Source organism: Schistocerca americana, chromosome 3, assembly GCF_021461395.2.
Source record: "Schistocerca americana isolate TAMUIC-IGC-003095 chromosome 3, iqSchAmer2.1, whole genome shotgun sequence".
Lineage (NCBI taxonomy): Eukaryota > Metazoa > Arthropoda > Insecta > Orthoptera > Acrididae > Schistocerca > Schistocerca americana.
This window is the reverse complement of record NC_060121.1, coordinates 950,093,717-950,113,536: the sequence shown is the minus strand read 5'-3', so window position 1 is coordinate 950,113,536 and position 19,820 is coordinate 950,093,717. Positions and strand designations below refer to the sequence as shown.

The window sequence follows — 19,820 nt, the reverse complement described above, 5'->3', positions numbered from 1 at the left end:
TTTTCTGCAAATAGCTGCGATGCCTACGAACGTCCTTCATATCACAAAGGAAAAGCACGGACACCACGATTCTGCCGAAGTGAAGAGTTGTGCTGAATGAAAAATGCAAAAAAAAACGCAATTCAAAATGAAATGTCGCGCTGTGCCGGATACTTCCGGGAAGGAGCACAGCTGTGGCCAGCACGTGGCCCGCACACGCTGCACACGTGAAATTTAGCGCGGGCCGGCCCTGCTCTAGGTTATAATCTAGGCGCAGGTCCTTCAAAGACGGCTAATGCCCAGTTCTGGGGCTCCAAGGATTTCTACTTAGGTCCAACGGAGCACGCCATGGATTAAGTTTGTAAACAAGCGGTAGAATATGAAATTTCAAGGGCTTGATGTATTGATTCACCAATTAACGATAATGCTCTACTTCAGCTTATGGCCTTTAGGATGGCCGTTGCTTTCCTCTGACCTTCCTACGCTCTATGTGTGGCTCATAAAGTGTTAACCAGAATCTCATTTTCCGGATCGAATCTAGCAAATAACTTCTCCGCGAAAAAAGAAGAGATTAGGTTTTAACATCCTGGCTGCATTATCAATGGCAAACACGAATTGGGACTGGGCAATGTTGACACAGGAAATAGGTCATGGCGTTATTGAAAGAATCATTCCGGCATGCACACAGTTACAAGGTAGTCGGGAACTTTTGCTTTATAGTTGTTGACCATAACCAAAATTTAGTGCCAACAGAATGAGTGAAAATAAAGTTCATAATTATACGCTATAGAATGGAAATGAGAGTTCATCATTAGAAGCTGTTGTCGAACTGGAAAGGTCAGATCAGTAAAATATGCAATCGTCGCTCTAGTGCGCCAGGTATCTTGGGAACCATGGATGAAGGGTATCAGACGGATGCCATATTCCTTGACTTCCGGAAAGCGTTCGACTCGGTGCCCCACCGCAGACTCCTAACTAAGGTACGAGCATATGGGATTGGTTCCCAAATAGGTGAGTGGCTCGAAGACTTCTTAAGTAATAGAACCCAGTACGTTGTCCCCGATGGTGAGTGTTCATCGGAGGTGAGGGTATCATCTGGAGTGCCCCAGGGAAGTGCGGTAGGTCCGCTGTTGTTTTCTATCTACATAAATGATCTTTTGGATAGGATGGATAGCAATGTGTGGCTGTTTGCTGATGATGCTGTGGTGTACGGGAAGGTGTCGTCATTGAGTGACTGTAGGAGGATACAAGATGACTTGGACAAGATTTGTGATTTGTGTAAAGAATGGCAGCTAACTCAAAATATAGATAAATTTAAATTATTGCAGATGACTAGGGAAAAAGAATCCCGTAATGTTTGAATACTCCATTAGTAGTGTAGCGCTTGACACAGTCACGTCGATTAAATATTTGGGCGTAACATTGCAGAGTGATATGAAGTGGGACAAGCATGTAACGGCAGTTGTGGGGAAGGCGGATAGTAGTCTTCGGTTCATTGGTAGAATTTTGGGAAGACGTGGTTTATCTGTAAAGGAGACCGCTTATAAAACACTAATACGACCTATTCTTGAGTACTGCTCGAGCGTTAGGGATCCCTTTCAGGTCGGATTGAGGGAGGACGTAGAAGCAATTCAGAGGGGGCTGCTAGATTTGTTACTGGTAGGTTTGATCATCACGCGAGTGTTACGGAAATGCTTCAGGAACTCGGGTGGGAGTCTCTGGAGGAAAGGAGGCGTTCTTTTCGTGAATCGCTACTGAGGAAACTTAGAGAACCAGCATTTGAGGCTGACTGCAGTACAATTTTACTGCCACCAACTTATATTTCGCGGAAAGACCACAAAGATAAGATAAGAAAGATTAGGGCTCGTACAGAGGCATATAGGCAGTCATTTTTACCTTGTTCTGTTTGGGAGTGGAACAGGGAGAGAAGATTCTAGTTGTGGTACGAGGTACACTCCGCCACGCACCGTATGGTGGATTGCGGAGTATGTATGTAGATGCAGATGTAGCAGAACAAAACTATTCTGCAACTCAGTTGTGGGCAAACAAAGAAACCAGAAGTTATTCTTTCGATCGAATTCTAGGAACTTTATTATGCAGATGTATTCTAATAACATAACCGAGAGAGAGACTGTGTGTGCATTTCCCGTTGCGGGTCGCCTCGCGTCAACAGCATTCCAGACCAGAATGAGAACTATTGTTGGCGATACAGTGCTTGTAATAGTTATCGGTTCTTGGCTGTGCATTCGGCCTAGTTTTGTGCCTATCGGTCACTGCTACAAGCGTTTGCGAACTGGCTGTCATTGTTTGTTCCTTCGCCTGATTAATGAATATTTTGTACATCACAGAGTGCTTGATTGATAGATTTACAGTCTTATATCTTTCCTGTCTAAAATGGTTCAAACGGCTCTGAGCACTATGGGACTTAACAGCTATGGTCATCAGTCCCATAGAACTTTGAACTACTTAAACCTAACTAACCTAAGGACAGCACACAACACCCAGTCATCACGAGGCAGAGAAAATCCCTGACCCCGCCGGGAATCGAAGCCGGGAATATCTTGTCTGTCTCCTCCCTTCTGAAACAGAAAGGTACTGCATTATACTTCTTTTGGAGACTTGTTCCTCGACACAGATGCTGTAAATATTTATAAAAATTACTTTTGTGTTAATTTTCCTCTGCTGTCAATCATTGTTACTGGAACATTTTCAAGCACCTGCTCCATTTTTATACTAACAACGACGTTATACGCAACGCGTGGCGTATTACTTCCCGAATGTTACTGTTTTCGTTATTCACCATCCATTTTTGATCCATTCCTTTAACTACAAAAAGACGAGATGGAATGCTCATTTAGTTTTCTCGCTGTTTTTAGTTACTGCACCGTTTTCCATGTTAATAAATAAAATGTAGTGTCGACCGTACATACGTCTCCTTTTGCTCTTCATACTTTTTACTATGCATAATATAGTCAAAAGTGCACGTGGACTTATGTAGATGAAAAATCTGTGATAGAATGTTAAAATTTGTAGACTTCTGCAGTTTCGCCCCGTTGGAGAGTACTAATTTCTCTCCGTTGATTCAGACTCACACAGGCCGGCCATGGTGGCCGAACGGTTCTAGGAGCTTCAGTCCGGAACCGCGCGACTGCTACGGTCGCAGGTGCGACTCCTGCCTCGGGCATGGATGTGTGTGATGTCCTCAGGTTAGTTAGGTTTAAGTAGTTCTAAGTTCTAGGGGACTGATGACCTCAGATGTTATGTCCCATAGCGCTCAGAGCCATTTGAACCATCAGACTCTCACTAACCACGTCTATCACGTAAAGTATCTATTTTCCAGTGATGCCGTTGTATGGTTTACCATTCTATTGGCTCTTATCGGTTTGGCTAGCACTCTTTTAAGACGATAAAGATCAGGTTCCCTGTTACCGACAACAGTTATCTATATGGCAGGTCTGAAGCACTGTATAACGCAAGTGCTCTTTTTTTGTTTTTTAGGAATTTTTGTTTCACCGACTAAATCACATTATTATACTGAACTGCTCATTTCAGTTGTCACTTTCAGATCGTATTACTGCTATGGCAATAATTTGATCTGAAGGTGGTTATGACAATCTGAGCAAGTAATTCAGTGCAGTAACTGGTTTCTAAAAGAAAAAGAGGTAGTCACGCCGAACCTTTCCGTTGCGACATAATGGCTTTGCAGTACTTGCATTAGTGGTTGAGAGTCAAGTAAATTGTGAGATTTGAGTGATGTATTGTAGAAGCTGCGGACGGTCATGAGATGTCTGCTGGCTCTAGGTTCTACGTGGGGCCCAAGCTGTTCGTGGTGGTGACACAGCCCGAGGACGTGAAGGCGGTGCTGGTCGACTGCAGACAGCGCCAGAGGGACCCCTACTTCATGCGGCCCATGCGCTTCTTCATCGGAGATGGGCTCATCACAAACAAGGATGAAGCCTGGAAGGCACACCGCAAGATAGTCTTGCCGACGTTCCACACTGAGGTCAGTCGCCACACAATTAACTCAGCTGGGAGAGACCTCAGAGTGCGCAAGTATAGTTGTTCTGAAACTTGCTGGTACTTTAATATTGTTAGCAGCCCTGGGATTCACACCGAAAACATTGTCTTTCAAAGGCATTAATACTACCGACTGAGCTATACAGGCGCGACTTATGACTGCTCCTCACAGCTTTATTTACGACAGTGCCTCCTTCCTATCTTCCAAACTTCCTAGAAACTGTTCTTCGTAATTTCCAAGACTAGCACTCCTGCAAAAAAAAGATATTGCGGAGGAACGGTGTAGCCACAGCCTAGGAATTCGTTTACAGAATAAATCCTTCACGCTGCCGTGAATTGTGAACTATTATGGAACTTCCTGTGAGATTAAAACTTCGTGGTGTTTTTCCCACAGACAGATTACGTTCGGCTACCGTGTCATCATCGATTGAAACAATCATGCATGGCTCACGACCCGCTCTGAGCTTCAATGCCATCAGCGTCTCTCTAACTCCTGGTCCAGGGCTTTAATTTTCCAGGAAATTTGAAAACAGGGCACTCTCCGCAGTAAAATGGTTCAAATGGCTCTGAGCACTATGAGTCTTAACATCTGAGGTCATCAGTCCCCTAGAACTACTTAAACCTAACTGACCTATGGAGGTCACACACATCCATACCCGAGGCAGGTTTCTAACCAGCGACCGTGGCAGCAGCGTGGTTCCAGACTGAAGCGCCTACAACCGCTCGGTCACAGCGGCCGGCTCACAGTGAAAGATAAAATCTAAAAAATCTCCTACGTTGCGGATAAGCCGTTTCTTTCGTAACATCCTTTCTTCCAGGGAGTGTTAGCATCGCAAGATAAAAAGTGTTTCGGTGATGTTGCAAACTTACGAGTGAGTTACTGGTGGAAATAAAGTTGTATTTTATGAACAATCAACCATCGCACGTAAACCAACGTAAGTAACTTGTTGCCAAAGTAACATTACTAAAAACAAAACGGCATCTTGTAGACGGCTACAACAGACACAAATTGGGTTCGTAAGAGAGTTCAATACCAAGTCCTCCCTTACGTCTGAAGCGGTTTTACTTAAAAACAACATTTCCACTTCGTCATTTATGTGTAAAAACGCATTTCACAAACGTAATTGTTAGCGGACAACCAGGTTCCTCCGTAGATCAATAAGATTACAGTTTTAAAAGATGCTCCCCCCAGAATGCCTTTTTGTGTTGAACCACTTTTTGTAAATTACAATCAAAATTAAGATGAAAGAGTTTGTAGGCTGCAGCCGAAATTTAATAGAAACACTGAATATATTTTAGGTTTGTTTTTGTCTTTTTCATACTTTTTCACATAAAACAGTGGGTCGCTATGGTATAATTTGCTTAGGCCCCATACACCATAATGGATTGGAATCCATGTCTCCGGCTTTTTTATTCAATGACATACCACCTGTTAGCCGTATTATATTCTGGCGGACAATGAAAGTTGGGTTCTAAGATCCGAGCTTTTAAGCTGTAATGTTTTCGTTGTGTATGTATAACTACACACATAAACACATCAAAAAATTTTGCATCACCTCCGTTCCGAGACTTGCGGAACCTGTGTAGAAAATTGGAGCAGAGATCAACATAAACATCATTTTCGTCCTTTTTATTGCTCATGAAAACCACACATTGCATGTTGTACCACCATACAGCGAGACCTTCAGAGATGGAGGTCCAGATTGCTGTACACTCTGGTACCTCTAATACCCTGTAGCGCATCCTCTTGCATTGATGCACGCCTGTATTCGTAGTAGCATAGTATCCGCAAGTTCATCAAGGCGATTCGGCGTGGATCCCTCAGTGTGGTTGGTGGGTCACGTTGTCCATAAACAGCCCTTTTCACTGTAACCCAGGCATGTTCGATAGGGTTCATGTCTGGAGAAGATGCTGGCCGCTCTTGTCGAGCGATGTCGTTATCCTGAAAGAAGCCATTCACAAGATGTGCACGATGGGGGCGCGAATTGTCTTCCATGAAGACGAATGCCTCGCCAGTGTGCTGCCGATATGGTTGCACTATCGGTCAGAGGATGGCATTCACGTATCTTACAGCCGGTACGGCGCCTTCCATGACCACCAGCGGCGTACGTCGGCCCCACATAATGCCACCCCAAAACAGCAGGGAACCTCCACCTTCCTGCACTCGCTGAACAGTGTGTCTAAGGCGTTCAGCCTGACCTGGTTGCCTCCAAACACGTCTCCGACGATTGTCTGGTTGAAAGTATATGCGACACTCATCGGCGAAGAGAACGTGATGCCAATCCTGAGCGGTCCATTCGGCGTGTTGTTGAGTCCATCTGTAACGCTCTGCATGGTGTCGTGGTTCCAAAGATGGACCTCACCATGTACGTCGGGAGTGAAACTGCGCATCATGCAGCCTATTGGTCACGGTTTGTGTCGTAACACGACGTCCTGTGTCTGAACGAAAAGCATTATTCAACATGGTGGCGTTGCTGTCAGGGTTCCTCCGAGCCATAATCCATAGGCAGCGGTCATCCACTGCAGTAGTAGCCCTTGGGCGGCCTGAGTGAGGCATATCATCGACAGTTCCTGTCTCTCTCTCTCTGTATCTTCTCCGTGTCCGAACAACATCGCTTTAGTTCACTCAGTCGCCTGGACACTTCCCTTGTCGAGAGCCCTTCCTGGCAGAAAGTGATAATGCGGACGCGATCGAACTGCGGTATTGACCGTCTAGGTGTGTACCTCCATCCTGGTGGAATGCCTGGAACTGATCGGCTGTCGGATCCTTCCGCCTAATAGGCGCTGCTCGTGCATGGTTGTTTACGTCTTTTGGCGAGTTTAGTGACGTCTCTGAACAGTCAAATGGACTGTCTGTGATACAATATCCACGGTCAATGTCTGTCTTCAGGAGTTCTGGGAACCGGGGTGATGCAAAACTTTTTTTGACGCGTGTTCTTTAATATTCTTATGCAAGAGTTTTTAAAAGCTTTTATTCAAAAAAATGAAAATCTTAAAATTTAAAAAATTACCGTATCAGTGGATGTCTCAGGGTTATTATTCCTTCTTGATTTATTGTTATGCTGATGCTCACCTGCATGTGTCTCCTAGTGCCTTGAAAGCCGGTCTTGATCTAAAAATAAATGATTAAATACAGCTACACAGGTTTATTAATATCCAAGATGACTCTTCTTTAACTACGGAGATGGCATTGTCAATGGAGACATTAATTAATCAGCCGCCGTTGAACCATTGAGCTGTACTTGACATAAAAACCTTTTTCCTAACAATTATTAGATATTAATACATAACAAGATAACAGATACATTTATTGTAAACTGTGTATTTGTGTCAACATAGCCGTCCATATGAAGAGAACTGCTAATATGTGTCCCTAGGGAATCGTCACAGTAATTTTATTTATGAGAACAGGCAGGATTTAGACACAAAAGATGTGTATATTGATGTCCAGTCAGGGCGCTGATGATCAAGCTGTTGAGCGCCCTAAACCTGTTATCTTCATCAAATTTGTGAAGACGAGGGAATAATCCTCTGAAGCTAGGCTAGTTTTATTTCCTGTTACCAGCCTGACGGGTAAGTTAAGACGTTAGATAGTTTAGTACAAGTTTAGTAGAGTTACTGATGCGCTGGTGGGTGCGGAACTGCAGGTGCTGGGCCGATTCATGGGGGCGTTCAACGAGGCGGGCCGCTTCGTGTGCGAGCGGCTGTCTGCGGCGGGGGGCACCGAGCTCAACGTGTACCCCACGTTCTTCCAGTCCGCTCTCCGGACCCTCACCTCCACCCTGTTCGGCGTCGGCCTGGACCAGCTGGAACCAGACCACAGCAAGCAGGTGCACTTCGCTACGGAGTTTTACAAATCCATGAAAGCAATCCAGGTAAGCTTACGCCGTCTGACCACTATTAACAACTAACTTACAAGGAGACGGCACGACCGTGGGGTCGAGGATTTGTCCGAAATTTTGTGTGGTGAAAGAGGACCCCTAACACCTCACGTGGTTAAATTATTAGGACGCACTACCCTGAAAATCCCGGGAAAAATAGATCCAAAGAATGTTTCTTAGGTGCCTTATGACTATAAAATGTTAGCCCATTGCCGAGCCGCCGTCTGGCCTGGATGTTTAGGGAGCGGACTTTTACGCCAGAGGTCTCGGGTTCGATTTCTCCTCCAGCACTTTTCTCTCTTCTGTTTCATTTTCTTTGGTTATTCCACCAATTATTCAGAAAGAGTCCCAAACCTACATAATCTTTAACAAATTAGTTACATTATTGAATAAAAAGTATTTTCTTTTTGTCCAACAACACAATTCGTGGCGGTGGGTTTTCCATTTTTCTTTGTAAAGTATATGAGAAGAAACATTGGGTTTTTAATCAGAATAACAAAGTCGACTGGGAAAAATTCAATTATTTTTATACATACGAGGGCGGTTCAGAAAGTAACCTCCGATTGGTCACAGTGCGGGTTGTGGGGGGAGTAGCGACGCCATCTGTGCGTTCACGAACTCAACAGGTCAGTCGGCATCAAGCCGTGGTCGAGTGAACGTCGTACCTGCGCTAGTTTAGTTTTTGTGGCAGTTTGAAACGTGTGCTGCAATAGAAAACCCCGCCAAATGTGAAATGCGTGCTGTCATAAGGTTTTTTACAGCCAAAGGATATTCTGCAGCAGCTATTCATCGTGAGCTTTGTGCCGTGTACGGACCAAGAGTTATGAGTGAAGGAGTTGTCCGTGAATGGGTACGTTTATTTAAAAGTGGACGAGAAAACGTTCATGATGAAGAGAGGAGTGGTAGACCATCATTGGTGACTGACGAACTCGTTCAGACAGTTGATGCAAAAGTTCGTGAAAATCGACGTTTCTCAATGTCGGAGTTGTCTACTGGTTTTCCACAGATTTCTAAGACTCTCTTGTACGAGATAGTGACAGCAAGATTGGGTTACCGTAAGTTCTGTGCACGATGGGTGCCCAAAATTCTTACCGACCACCACAAAACTCAAAGAATGGCCTCTGCATTAGACTTTCTGTCACGATATGAGGACGAAGGAGAACCATTGTTAAACAGAATCGTGACCGGTGACGAAACCTGGATTAAGTACGTGAACCCTGAGACAAAAGAACAATCAAAGATGTGGGCACATTCAAATTCGCCTACCAAACCAAGAAAAGCCTCGCAAGATTTTTCTGCCAGAAAACTGATGGCAACGGTGTTTTGGGATGCCAAAGGGGTGTTGTTGGTTGAATTCATGGAACGTGGTACGACCATTAATCAAGACGTGTACTGTGAAACAATAAAAAAGTTACGACGGGCTATACAGAACAAACGCCGTGGTATGCTGACTTCTGGTATCGTTTTTTGCACGATAACGCCCGTCCTCACTCTGCTCGCAGAACAACGGCCCTTCTTGAGTCCTTCAAGTGGGACGTTATCAACCATCCACCTTACAGCCCAGACCTGGCGCCAAGTGATTATCACCTCGTCATGCATTTGAAGAAATGGCTCGGGTCACAGCGGTTTGATGACGACGAAGAGCTCAAAGATGCGGCCACAGGCTGGCTCCAGGCACAAGCGGGTGATTTTTATGCAGAAGGAATTTCAAAGCTTGTGAAGAGATACGATAAGTGCCTCAATCGCTATGGAGGCTATGTAGAAAAATAGTGCAAAGATGTAGTTGTAAGATGTATATATTAAAATATTTTTATTTAACTTCGTGTATTTTTTTAAATCAACCGGAGGTTACTTTCTGAACGGCCCTCGTATAATAATTATAAACAAGAACCGCAGTGGTAATTATCGTAAAAACAAAGCAATAATTTTTGCGACATCTTGCTCAGAATATAAAAGAGGATTTCTTACAATCACAGGGCGTTTGCAAAAAATCTGTACAAAAACATGCCCCATTAACATTTACGAAAATGTTTTGAGTTTCTGATAATTTTGAGGCAAACCAGACATATTGAATCATGTCTCGGGATATTGGTGACGATAATTGATGGTGAATTATAGAATGAATATTTATACAATGTTCCCGGGAATTAATTTCACGATTCTCCTGTAACAATGCGCTGCAATTTTGCAAGCAACAGAAGAAAAAAAAGTGCCGATGGAGGAATCGAGCCCGAGACCTCTGCCGTAAGAGTCCGAGCGCTAACCATGTAGGCCAGACGGCAGCTCGGCAATGAACTAAATTTTATACTTACAAGGCACCTAAGAAACTTTGGATCGATTTTTCTCGGGATTTTCCGAGTAGTGCGTCCTAATATTTTAACCACGTGAGATGTTAGGGGTCCTCTTTCACCACACACAATTTCGGACGAATCCCCGACCCCACGGTCGTGCCGTCTCCTTGTTAGTGCCCGCTGCTTCGCTCGCGTAAATTGTATGGCCTGCAGAGATTTTTTTGTTTTTATTTAATCAAATTTGTAAGTTGTTTACAAACTGAAACACCTTCTAAGCTTTTCAAGTAATTATGTCCATGTAAGAATGGTCTTTTCCGAACGTCTGACCAAAAAGCGGTTTTGGTAGCTGGAATCCAAAGTTTTGTTACTCGTGCCATCTGCGCTCTTGTAGACATATTTCCATAGTAACTTTCACGCCTTAACAAATATTTCTTTATATCTTAACCGCGAAGTGAAATACCGATTTTCATAAATTTGGCTTTAAATTTTTTTTAATGTAACGAAATATTTTCATACAAATATTCATCACCTATTATACTCCCTTAGGGGCTGAATTTGCAGAAACACTGAAACACGCATTTTTTTTATTTCCTACCGACAAGCCAAATACCACATGCCATGGATGTAGCCTTAAAAACCCGTAAGTACTTCTTTAGTAATTATTTATTTTCAAAAAACACTTTCACCCACTATTTTACCCCTTTAGTGGTTGAATTTCCAAAAATGCTGAAACATGTATTTTTTTATTTCCTGACTGAGACATCAAATACCAGTTTTGCCTACTTCTAGCTTCAAAGTTCCCTTAATACCGATATACTTTCAAAAAAATCTTTTATGTGCTATTTCACCCCCTTAGGTTTGGAATTCCGAAAAATCCCTTCTAAAATGATGCCTATATTATAATATCCACATCTTCTCCAGATTTCAAGTTTTTAACCTCAGAGGTTTGGGCTGGGTGATGATGTGTCAGTCAGTTAGTTAGTCAGTCAGGACATTGCCTTTTATATATAGAAAAGATGAGGCCTATATTTTTATTTTGAGTGTAATGTGGATCACCCTCAGAACCCAATCGGTTAAATGATTAAGATCTTGTCATTGCAAGCCTAACAGTTCGGGAGTAAGGCAATCGCTTCCGAAGCACTAGGTTGAGGAGGGGAGGGGTGGGGGGCGGCAAGGGAAAGGACTTCCTTTCACATAGAACTCACGCACCCGAAAGGAGTGTTAAAGGGCCGCTACCAGAAACAGATTTCAGGTTACCCAAGTGGTTAACGTGAAAATTTCATTTCCATCACTGGATATGTTAAGCATAAATGTACAACGTTCTACAGTAATGTCCAATAAGCTTTGCACGAATATGGGCTGAGTGAAGTTGTTACGGATGAGAAAGACCGGCCGTAGTTGGAGAGCTGCGTCAGAAAGCTGCTACAAGAGCAAAGAAAGCTTCACTGTAAATTTAAACGTAGCCAAAATCACACAGGCAAACAAAAGCCAAACGAAGCAATATTAGCGTAAGGAGAGACGTACTTGTAGCGTCCAACAAATTAGAAATTAAAATTCTGTCAACCGACTTGACAGAAAATGCTATGTTTTGGCCCTACGTTAAATAAGTAAATGGATCAGATTCGTCTGTACACACACTGCCTTATCATAATGGTTTCGAAACGAAGGATGGCATAAAGAAGGCCAGAATACTAAATGCCCAAAACTGTTCCACTGAGGAAGCCCACACTGCAGTTCCTCCTTTACCTCGTCACATTAACGTCAAAATGACAGATTTCAAAATAAGTGACACGGGATTTGAATATACTGTAATAAATTTGACATATTACGGGCATACAAATAATACAGCAAGAGGTCCAGGTCTTTGGACAAAAAGCATAAAAAATGGAGCCTCTAATTGCACACAGCTGCGCTAATTTGTATTTCAGCGCTACATTTGAGCAACGGCACAAGTCTAATAATTCTGTGTCAAATTCATACACTGTTGAGCCAAAACACAATGACCACCTGCTTAACAGCTTGTGTGTCCATCTTTGGAAATGGTTCAAATGGCTCTGAGCACTATGCGACTTAACTTCTGAGGTCATCAGTCGCCTAGAACTTAGAACTAATTAAACCTAACTAACCTAAGGACATCACACACATCCATGCCCGAGGCAGGATTCGAACCTGCGACTGTAGCGGTCGCGCAGTTCCAGACTGTAGCGCCTAGAACCGCTCGGCCACCTCGGCCGGACGAACAGTAATCTGTGCATTGACGGTCTGCCGTGGACGAACGTAATGCTTTAGGATAACACCATCACAGTCGTACACGAGAATCGCCATAACTTTCACCACAGTGGGGCTCTGACGCACTTTCGACTTTCGCGGCGACCCATAATGACGCCATTCGTTGCATTGGCGTTTCAGTTTTGGCTCGTAAGATGTGGCCCATGTCTCATTCAGTGCTACGATACGACGTAAGAAAGTCTCTCCTTCGCGCTCACAGCGCTCTAAATGCGTCTGAGCTGCGTCGTAACGCATCCATTTTTGCATTTCCGTCAAGTCATGCAGAACCCATCGTGATGCAATTTCTCGCATGCCCAGGCGTTCCTTCAGAATGCGAAGCACAGTCGTATGCGCTAATCCGGTTTTGTGGGCGAGCTCACTGTCTACTAACGCGGCAACAGCATGAACTTCTTCAGATACGCTAGGATGACCTGCCCAATGCATTTGTGCCACAGTTTGCCGACCTTCGTTGAAGGCTTTTACCCAACGTGCCACTGTTCTGTACGGCAATGCCGATTCCCCGCACGCCTCTTGAAGACCTTGATGATACTGTCGTGCTGTACGACCTCTGGCACATTCAATATTGATCCAACACCGTTGTTTCTGTTTCGAAAACATAGTGACACCGTTACGTTAGACCGCTTGCTCACTAGTGACTGTGTTTTCCTCGATTGTGCGCACGCCGGTGACTTGGAACGGGCGAGTCCATTTGCTCGGAGATAAGGTAGGTACGTCAACAACGTGTGCTATCAGCGACAATAGTAGATTCCACTGCATAGTGTCCCCACAGCAGTGTTGTCACTATTTAAGTTGCAACCTACGTATCTAGGAGTTTTTGCTCTTTGGCACAGCGGGGATGTTACACTAGCGTGCAAACTTCAGGACGAAAGTAACACAGATCGATGGACCATACATAGAAATAATTGCTGCAATATAGTACATGACGTAACGGGAAGAAACACGCAATGAGACGAACATACAGGGTGGTCCATTGATCGTGACCGGACCAAATATCTCACGAAATAAGCGTCGAACGAAAAAACTGCGAAGAACGGAACTTGTCAAGCTTGAATGGGAGAACCAGATGGCGCTATGTATGGCCCGCTGGATGGCGATGCCATAGGTCAAACGGATATCAACTGCGTTTTTTTAATAGGAACCCCAATTTTTTATTACATATTCGTGTAGTAAGTAAAGAAATGTGAATGTTTTTAGTTGGACCACTCCTTTCGCTTTGTGATAGGTGGCGCTGTAATAGTCACAAACATATGGGTCTCAATTTTAGACGAACAGTTGGTAACAGGTAGGTTTTTTAAATTAAAATACAGAACGTAGGTACGTTTGAACGTTTTATTTCGATTGTCCCAATGTGATACATGTACCTTCGTGAACTTATCATTTCTGAGAATGCATGCTGTTACAGCGTGATTACCTGTAAATACCACATTAATGCAATAAATGCTCCAAATGATGTCCGTCAACCTCAATGCATTTGGCAATACGTGTAACGACATTCCTCTCAACAGCGTGTAGTTCGCTTTCCGTAATGTTCGCACATGCATTGACAATGCGCTGACGCATGTTGTCAGGCGTTGTTGGTGGATCACGATGGTAAATATCCTTCAACTTTCCCCACAGAAAGAAATCCGGGGACGTCAGATCCGGTGAACGTGCGGGCCATGGTATGGTGCTTCGACGACCAATCCACCTGTCATGAAATGTGCTATTCAATACCGCTTCAACCGAACGCGAGATATGTGCCGGACATCCATTATGTTGAAAGTACATCGCCATTCTGTCATGCAGTGAAACATCTTGTAGTAACATCGGTAGAACATTACGTAGGAAATAAGCATACACTGCACCATTTAGATTGCCATCAATGAAATGGGAGCCAATTATCCTTCCTCCCATAATGCCGCACTATACATTAACCCGCCAAGGTCGCTGATGTTCCACTTGTCGCAGCCATCGTGGATTTTCCGTTGCCGAATAGTGCATATTATGCCGGGTTACGTTACCGCTGTTGGTGAATGAGGCTTCGTCGCTAAATAGTAGGCGTGCAAAAATCTTTCATCGTCCCTTAATTTCTCTTGTGCCCAGTGGCAGAACTGTACACGACGTTCAAAGTCGTCGCCATGCTATTCCTGGTGCATAGAAACACGGTACGGGTGCAATCGATGTTGATGTAGCATTGTCAACACCGACGTTTTTGAGATTCTCGATTCTCGCGCAGTTTGTCTGCTACTGATGTGTGCATTAGCCGCAACAGCCGCTAAAACACATACTTGGGCATCATCATTTGTTGCAGGTCGTGGTTGACGTTGCACATGTGGCTGAACACTTCCTGTTTCCTTAAATAACGTAACTATCCGGTGAACGGTCCGGACATTTGGATGACGTCGTCCAGGATACATAGCACACGCCCGTTGGGTATTTTGATCACAATAGCCATACATCAGCACGATATCGACCTTTTCCGCAATTGGTAAACGGTCCATTTTTAACATGCGTAATGTATCACGAAGCAAATACCGTCCGCACTGACGGAATGTTACGTGATACCACTTACTTATACGTTTGTGACTATTACAGCGCCATTTATCACAAAGCGAAAAAAGTGGTCCAACTAAAACATTCATATTTCTTCACGTACTACACGAATATGTAATAAAAAATGGGGATTCCTGTTTTTAAAAAAAACGCAGTTGATATCCGTTTGACCTATCGCAGCGCCATCTAGCGGGCCATCCATAGCGCCATCTGTTTCCCCTTTCAAGCTAGACGACTTTCGTTCTATGTAGTTTTTTAGTTTGACGCTTATTTCGTGAGATATTTGGCCCAGTCACTATCAATGGACCACCCTGTATACGACACTTATTCAAAGCCAGTAATTACACTGAAGTCACCGTGTTTCATGATGGTTCCCTGACAAAAAGCAGGACATGATTCTTAACAGAGAGTGTGGTCACCACGGACGCCTAAGCATGCTCTGCATCGTGTTCCCATGATGGCCACAGGGTTGGTAAGGAGTTACCGTGGCTTTGCTTTCCGTTCCTCAACCAGCGCGGTTGACAACCGCTGGATGGTGCACATCTACGCGCTGCCGTACGTCTCCCCAACGGATCCCACATGTGTACGATGCTATTTAAGTCGGGGGTACGCGTAGGCCAGTCCATTCGCCGAATATCCTCCACATGCACAGTTTGATGCGATTGCGCTTTGTCATTCTAAAAAATGAAGTCAGGGCCGAATGCACTTCTGAAGAGACGCATGTGTGGAGGGAGTACAGTACCACAATAATGTTGAGCGGACAACTTACCGTGTCCAAAGGTTTGGAGGTCAGAACGCTCATACATAATGTCTTCCCACGCCACGGCACCTGGACCACGAGAAAGATCATGTTCGACGATGCTGGACGCACACTCAAATGGCGAGAGGTGGGAACGCGGAAAGCTAAGAGAATAGCGTAGAACATGATCGTTTTGGAGAGCCAGATGTATGGTGCGGAGAGGCATTATGTTGCACGAGAATATTGATCTCCGAAATTTTGAACACTGTACATTAACCGATTGAAGTTACTGTGACATTGTAATCCTTCTCCAGGTGCGTCTTTCCAGAAGTGCATTCGGTTCCGATTTCGTTTTTATGGACGAAAATACGCGCCCGCTCTTGAAACGAGAGGATATTCGGCGAATGAACTGGGCTGCCTGTTTCCCCGAAGTTAATCCCATCGAGCACATGTGGGATGCTTTGGGGAGACTTATTGGGAGTCGTACTGCAGCTCATCCACATGCGCCAACGACCATCCACCAGTCATGAACCGCGCCTCTGGAGGAGCGGAACGCAGTATAAGAACTCCAAACCAACCTTGTGGCTTGAGCGCGTTACGGGGCATGCACTGCCGACCTCGGTGATCACACACACCCCATTAAAAATAGTCCTGCAATTTGTAATGTCCAGTTGACCGTCGTCAATCGCTGCAATTTCAGTGTAATTATTGTCTTTGAACAAAAGTGTTACTTCCGCTCGTCTCATTGCGTATTTCTTTCCGTACTTTCTGTGCTACACTGTAGCATTTCTTTCTATGTATGATCGAAGCTTCATCGAGCTATGTTAATCGGCATTGACACATCAGGCGAAAGTTACTTTCATCGCTAAGTTTCGACATCTTTGTAGTTATGTGGATCACTTCTACCTCCTATTTTTACACAGAGGTGTGACATTTACCTCTTTCCAATGACATGGAACATTTCTCCTTTAGCCTGCGCATTAAATTACAGGAAATTGGAGCTAACTCTAAACATACAGTCTACATGACGCTTTAAGGCTTGTGGCAGAGGATACTTCTAGTACCAGTATAATTTCCTTACTCTCTACATCTACATCTACATTTATACTCCGCAAGCCACCCAACTGTGTGTGGCGGAGGGCACTTTACGTGCCACTGTCATTACCTTCCTTTCCTGTTCCAGTCACGTATGGTTCGCGAGAAGAACGACTGCCGGAAAGCCTCCGAGCGCGCTCGAATCTCTCTAATTTTACATTCGTGATCTCCTCTGGAGGTATAAGAAGGGGGAAGCAATATATTCGATACCTCATCCAGAAACGCACCCTCTCGAAACCTGGACAGCAAGCTACACCGCGATGCAGAGCGCCTCTCTTGCAGAGTCTGCCACTTGAGTTTATTAAACATCTCCGTGACGCTATCACGGTTACCGAATAACCCTGTGACGAAACGAGCCGCTCGTCTTTGGATCTTCTCTATCTCCTCTGTCAACCCGACGTGGTACGGATCCCACACTGATAAGCAATACTCAAGTATAGGTCGAACGAGTGTTTTGTAAGCCACCTCCTTTGTTGATGGACTACATTTGCTAAGGACTCTCCCAATGAATGAATCTCAACCTGGCACACGCCTTACCAACAATTTTATATGATCATTCCACTTCAAATCGTTACGTACGCATACTCCCAGATATTTTACAGTAGTAACTCCTACCAGTGTTTTTTCTGCTATCATATAACCATACAATAAAGGATCCTTCTTTCTACGTATTCGCAATACGTTACATTTGTCTATGTTAAGGGTCAGTTGCCACTCCCTGCACCAAGTGCCTATCCGCTGCAGATCTTCCTGCATTTCGCTACAATTTTCTAATGCTGCAACTTCTCTGTATACTACAGCATCATCCGCGAAAAGCCGCATGGAACTTCCGACACTATCTACTAGGTCATTTATATATATTGTGAAAAGCAATGGTCCCATAACACTCCCCCTGTGGCAAGCCAGAGGTTACTTTAACGTCTGTAGACGTCTCTCCATTGAGGACAACATGCTGTGTTCTGTTTGCTAAGAACTCTTCAATCCAGGCACACAGCTGGTCTGATATTCCGTAGGCTCTTACTTTATCAGGCGGCAGTGCGGAACTGTATCGAACGCCTTCCGGAATTCAAGGATAATGGCATCCACCTGGGAGCCTGTATGTAATATTTTCTGGGTCTCATGAACAAATAAAGCGAGTTGGGTCTCACACGATCGCTGTTTCCGGAATCCATGTTTATTCCTACAGAGTAGATTCTGGGTTTCCAGAAATAACATGATACGCGAGCGAAAAACATGTTCTAAAATTCTACAACAGATCCATGTCAGAGATATAGGCCTATAGTTTTGCGCATCTACTCGACGACCCTTCTTGAAAACTGGAACTACCTGTGCTCTTTTCCAATCATTTGGAACCTTCCGTTCCTCTAGAAACTTGCGGTACACGGCTGTTAGAAGGGGGGCAAGTTCTTTCGCTTACTCTGTGTAGAATCTAATTGGTATCCCGTCAGGTCCAGTGGACTTTCCTCTGTTGAGTGATTTCAGTTGCTTTTCTATTCGTGGATGGTGTGTGGAAAGAACAACTGACTGTAAACCTCTGTGAGCTCTAATTGCTCTGACTTTCTTGTCGTCGTCATTTGACGAGGCATATGTGAGAGGAAGTAATGTGTTGCTCGACTCCTCTTCTGGGAACGTACCCTTTCGTAATTTGAACAGAAAGCGTCTGTCATGCACAATGCGTCTCTTGTAAGTGTTGACAATGGAATTTGTTGAGCATCCCTGAAGCGCTCTCGAGTTACTGAATGATCTAGTGACGTAAGGAGCCACTCTTCGTTGGATCTTCTCTGTCTTTACTATCTAATCAACATAAGGGTCCCAAAGAGCCAACACTTAATCAAGAATAAGTCGAGCGAGTATTCAGTAAGTTACATCTTTCGTGTATGATTTTTTTCTTTCAATATCAGCCAGATATGTGCATTTTCCAAAACTAGTTTTGAGTAGTTAAGGTTCCTAGGTATTTAATGGTTGATACTTTTTCTAGTGATTTACCTTCAATAATGTAATTATAAAACAACAGATCTCTTCGCTAATTTATGCGCGATACGTTAGCTGTACTTACATTCAGAATCAACTGTCAGCCCTTGCGGCAACCGTAGGTCTCCACGTATTTTGTTAGTCTTCTTGCGTTCAAGCTTTCTGAAAACAGCAGCATTGTCCGATATGTCACAGAGCTTCCGATGTTAGCTACTAGATGGCTCTGCCTACAGCTGTTAGCCGTAACGGCTACATCGGTCTGCTGTGGCTCCTTTACAATGAGGTATTGAATTCTGCTCGGAAGTTCTGAATCTAGCCACAAAAATTGTCCGACTCTCGCTAAGATCGTTGTTTGTTAATCGATCACGGTGTGGAACTGTATCAAATACCCTTCTGGACCTCAACAAACACGGTGTCATCGTGGGTGCCTTAGTCTATTACGCTCTGTGCCTCATGGACAAAAAGACGGCAAAGTTTCGCAATATACGTGTTTGCGAAATTAATGTTGATATTTTTATAGTGATTGTCGTCAAAAAATGCCCTTGCCCTTTTCGTATAGAATTTGATGGGATTACATCAGGCCTTGGAGTCTACAGAGTTTTCACGAATTATGCTATTCTAACATTAGATCTACATCTATATCTACGTCATTACTCTGCTATTTACAATAAAGTGCCTGGCAGAGGGTTCAATGAACCACCTTCTAGCTGTCTCTCTACCGTTCCACTCTCGAACGGCGCGCGGGAAAAACGAGCACTTAAATTTTTCTGTGCGAGCCCTGATTTCTCTTATTTTATCGTTATGATCATTAGAACAATGTAGGTGGGTGCCAACAGAATGTTTTCGCAATCGGAGGAGAAAACTGGTGATTGAAATTTCATGAAGATCCCGTCGCAACGAAAAAGTCTTTGTTTTGATTATTACCACTCCAATTCACATATCATGTCTGTGGCACTAACTCCCCTACTTCCCGATAGTACAAAACGAGCTGCCCGTCTTTGTACTTTTTGGACGTCATCCGTCAGT

General features: G+C 44.1%; 1 protein-coding gene across 1 annotated transcript in view; it reads left to right on the top strand.

Moving 5' to 3' along the window:
• Positions 1–19,820, top strand: part of LOC124606572 (cytochrome P450 4g15-like) — a 73,092-nt gene that overhangs the window by 18,177 nt on the left and 35,095 nt on the right. Inside the window, exons 2-3 of the mRNA XM_047138557.1 lie at positions 3,781–3,982; positions 7,644–7,871. Coding sequence (XP_046994513.1) covers positions 3,781–3,982; positions 7,644–7,871 — 430 coding nt within the window. The remainder of the gene's footprint in view (positions 1–3,780; positions 3,983–7,643; positions 7,872–19,820) is intronic.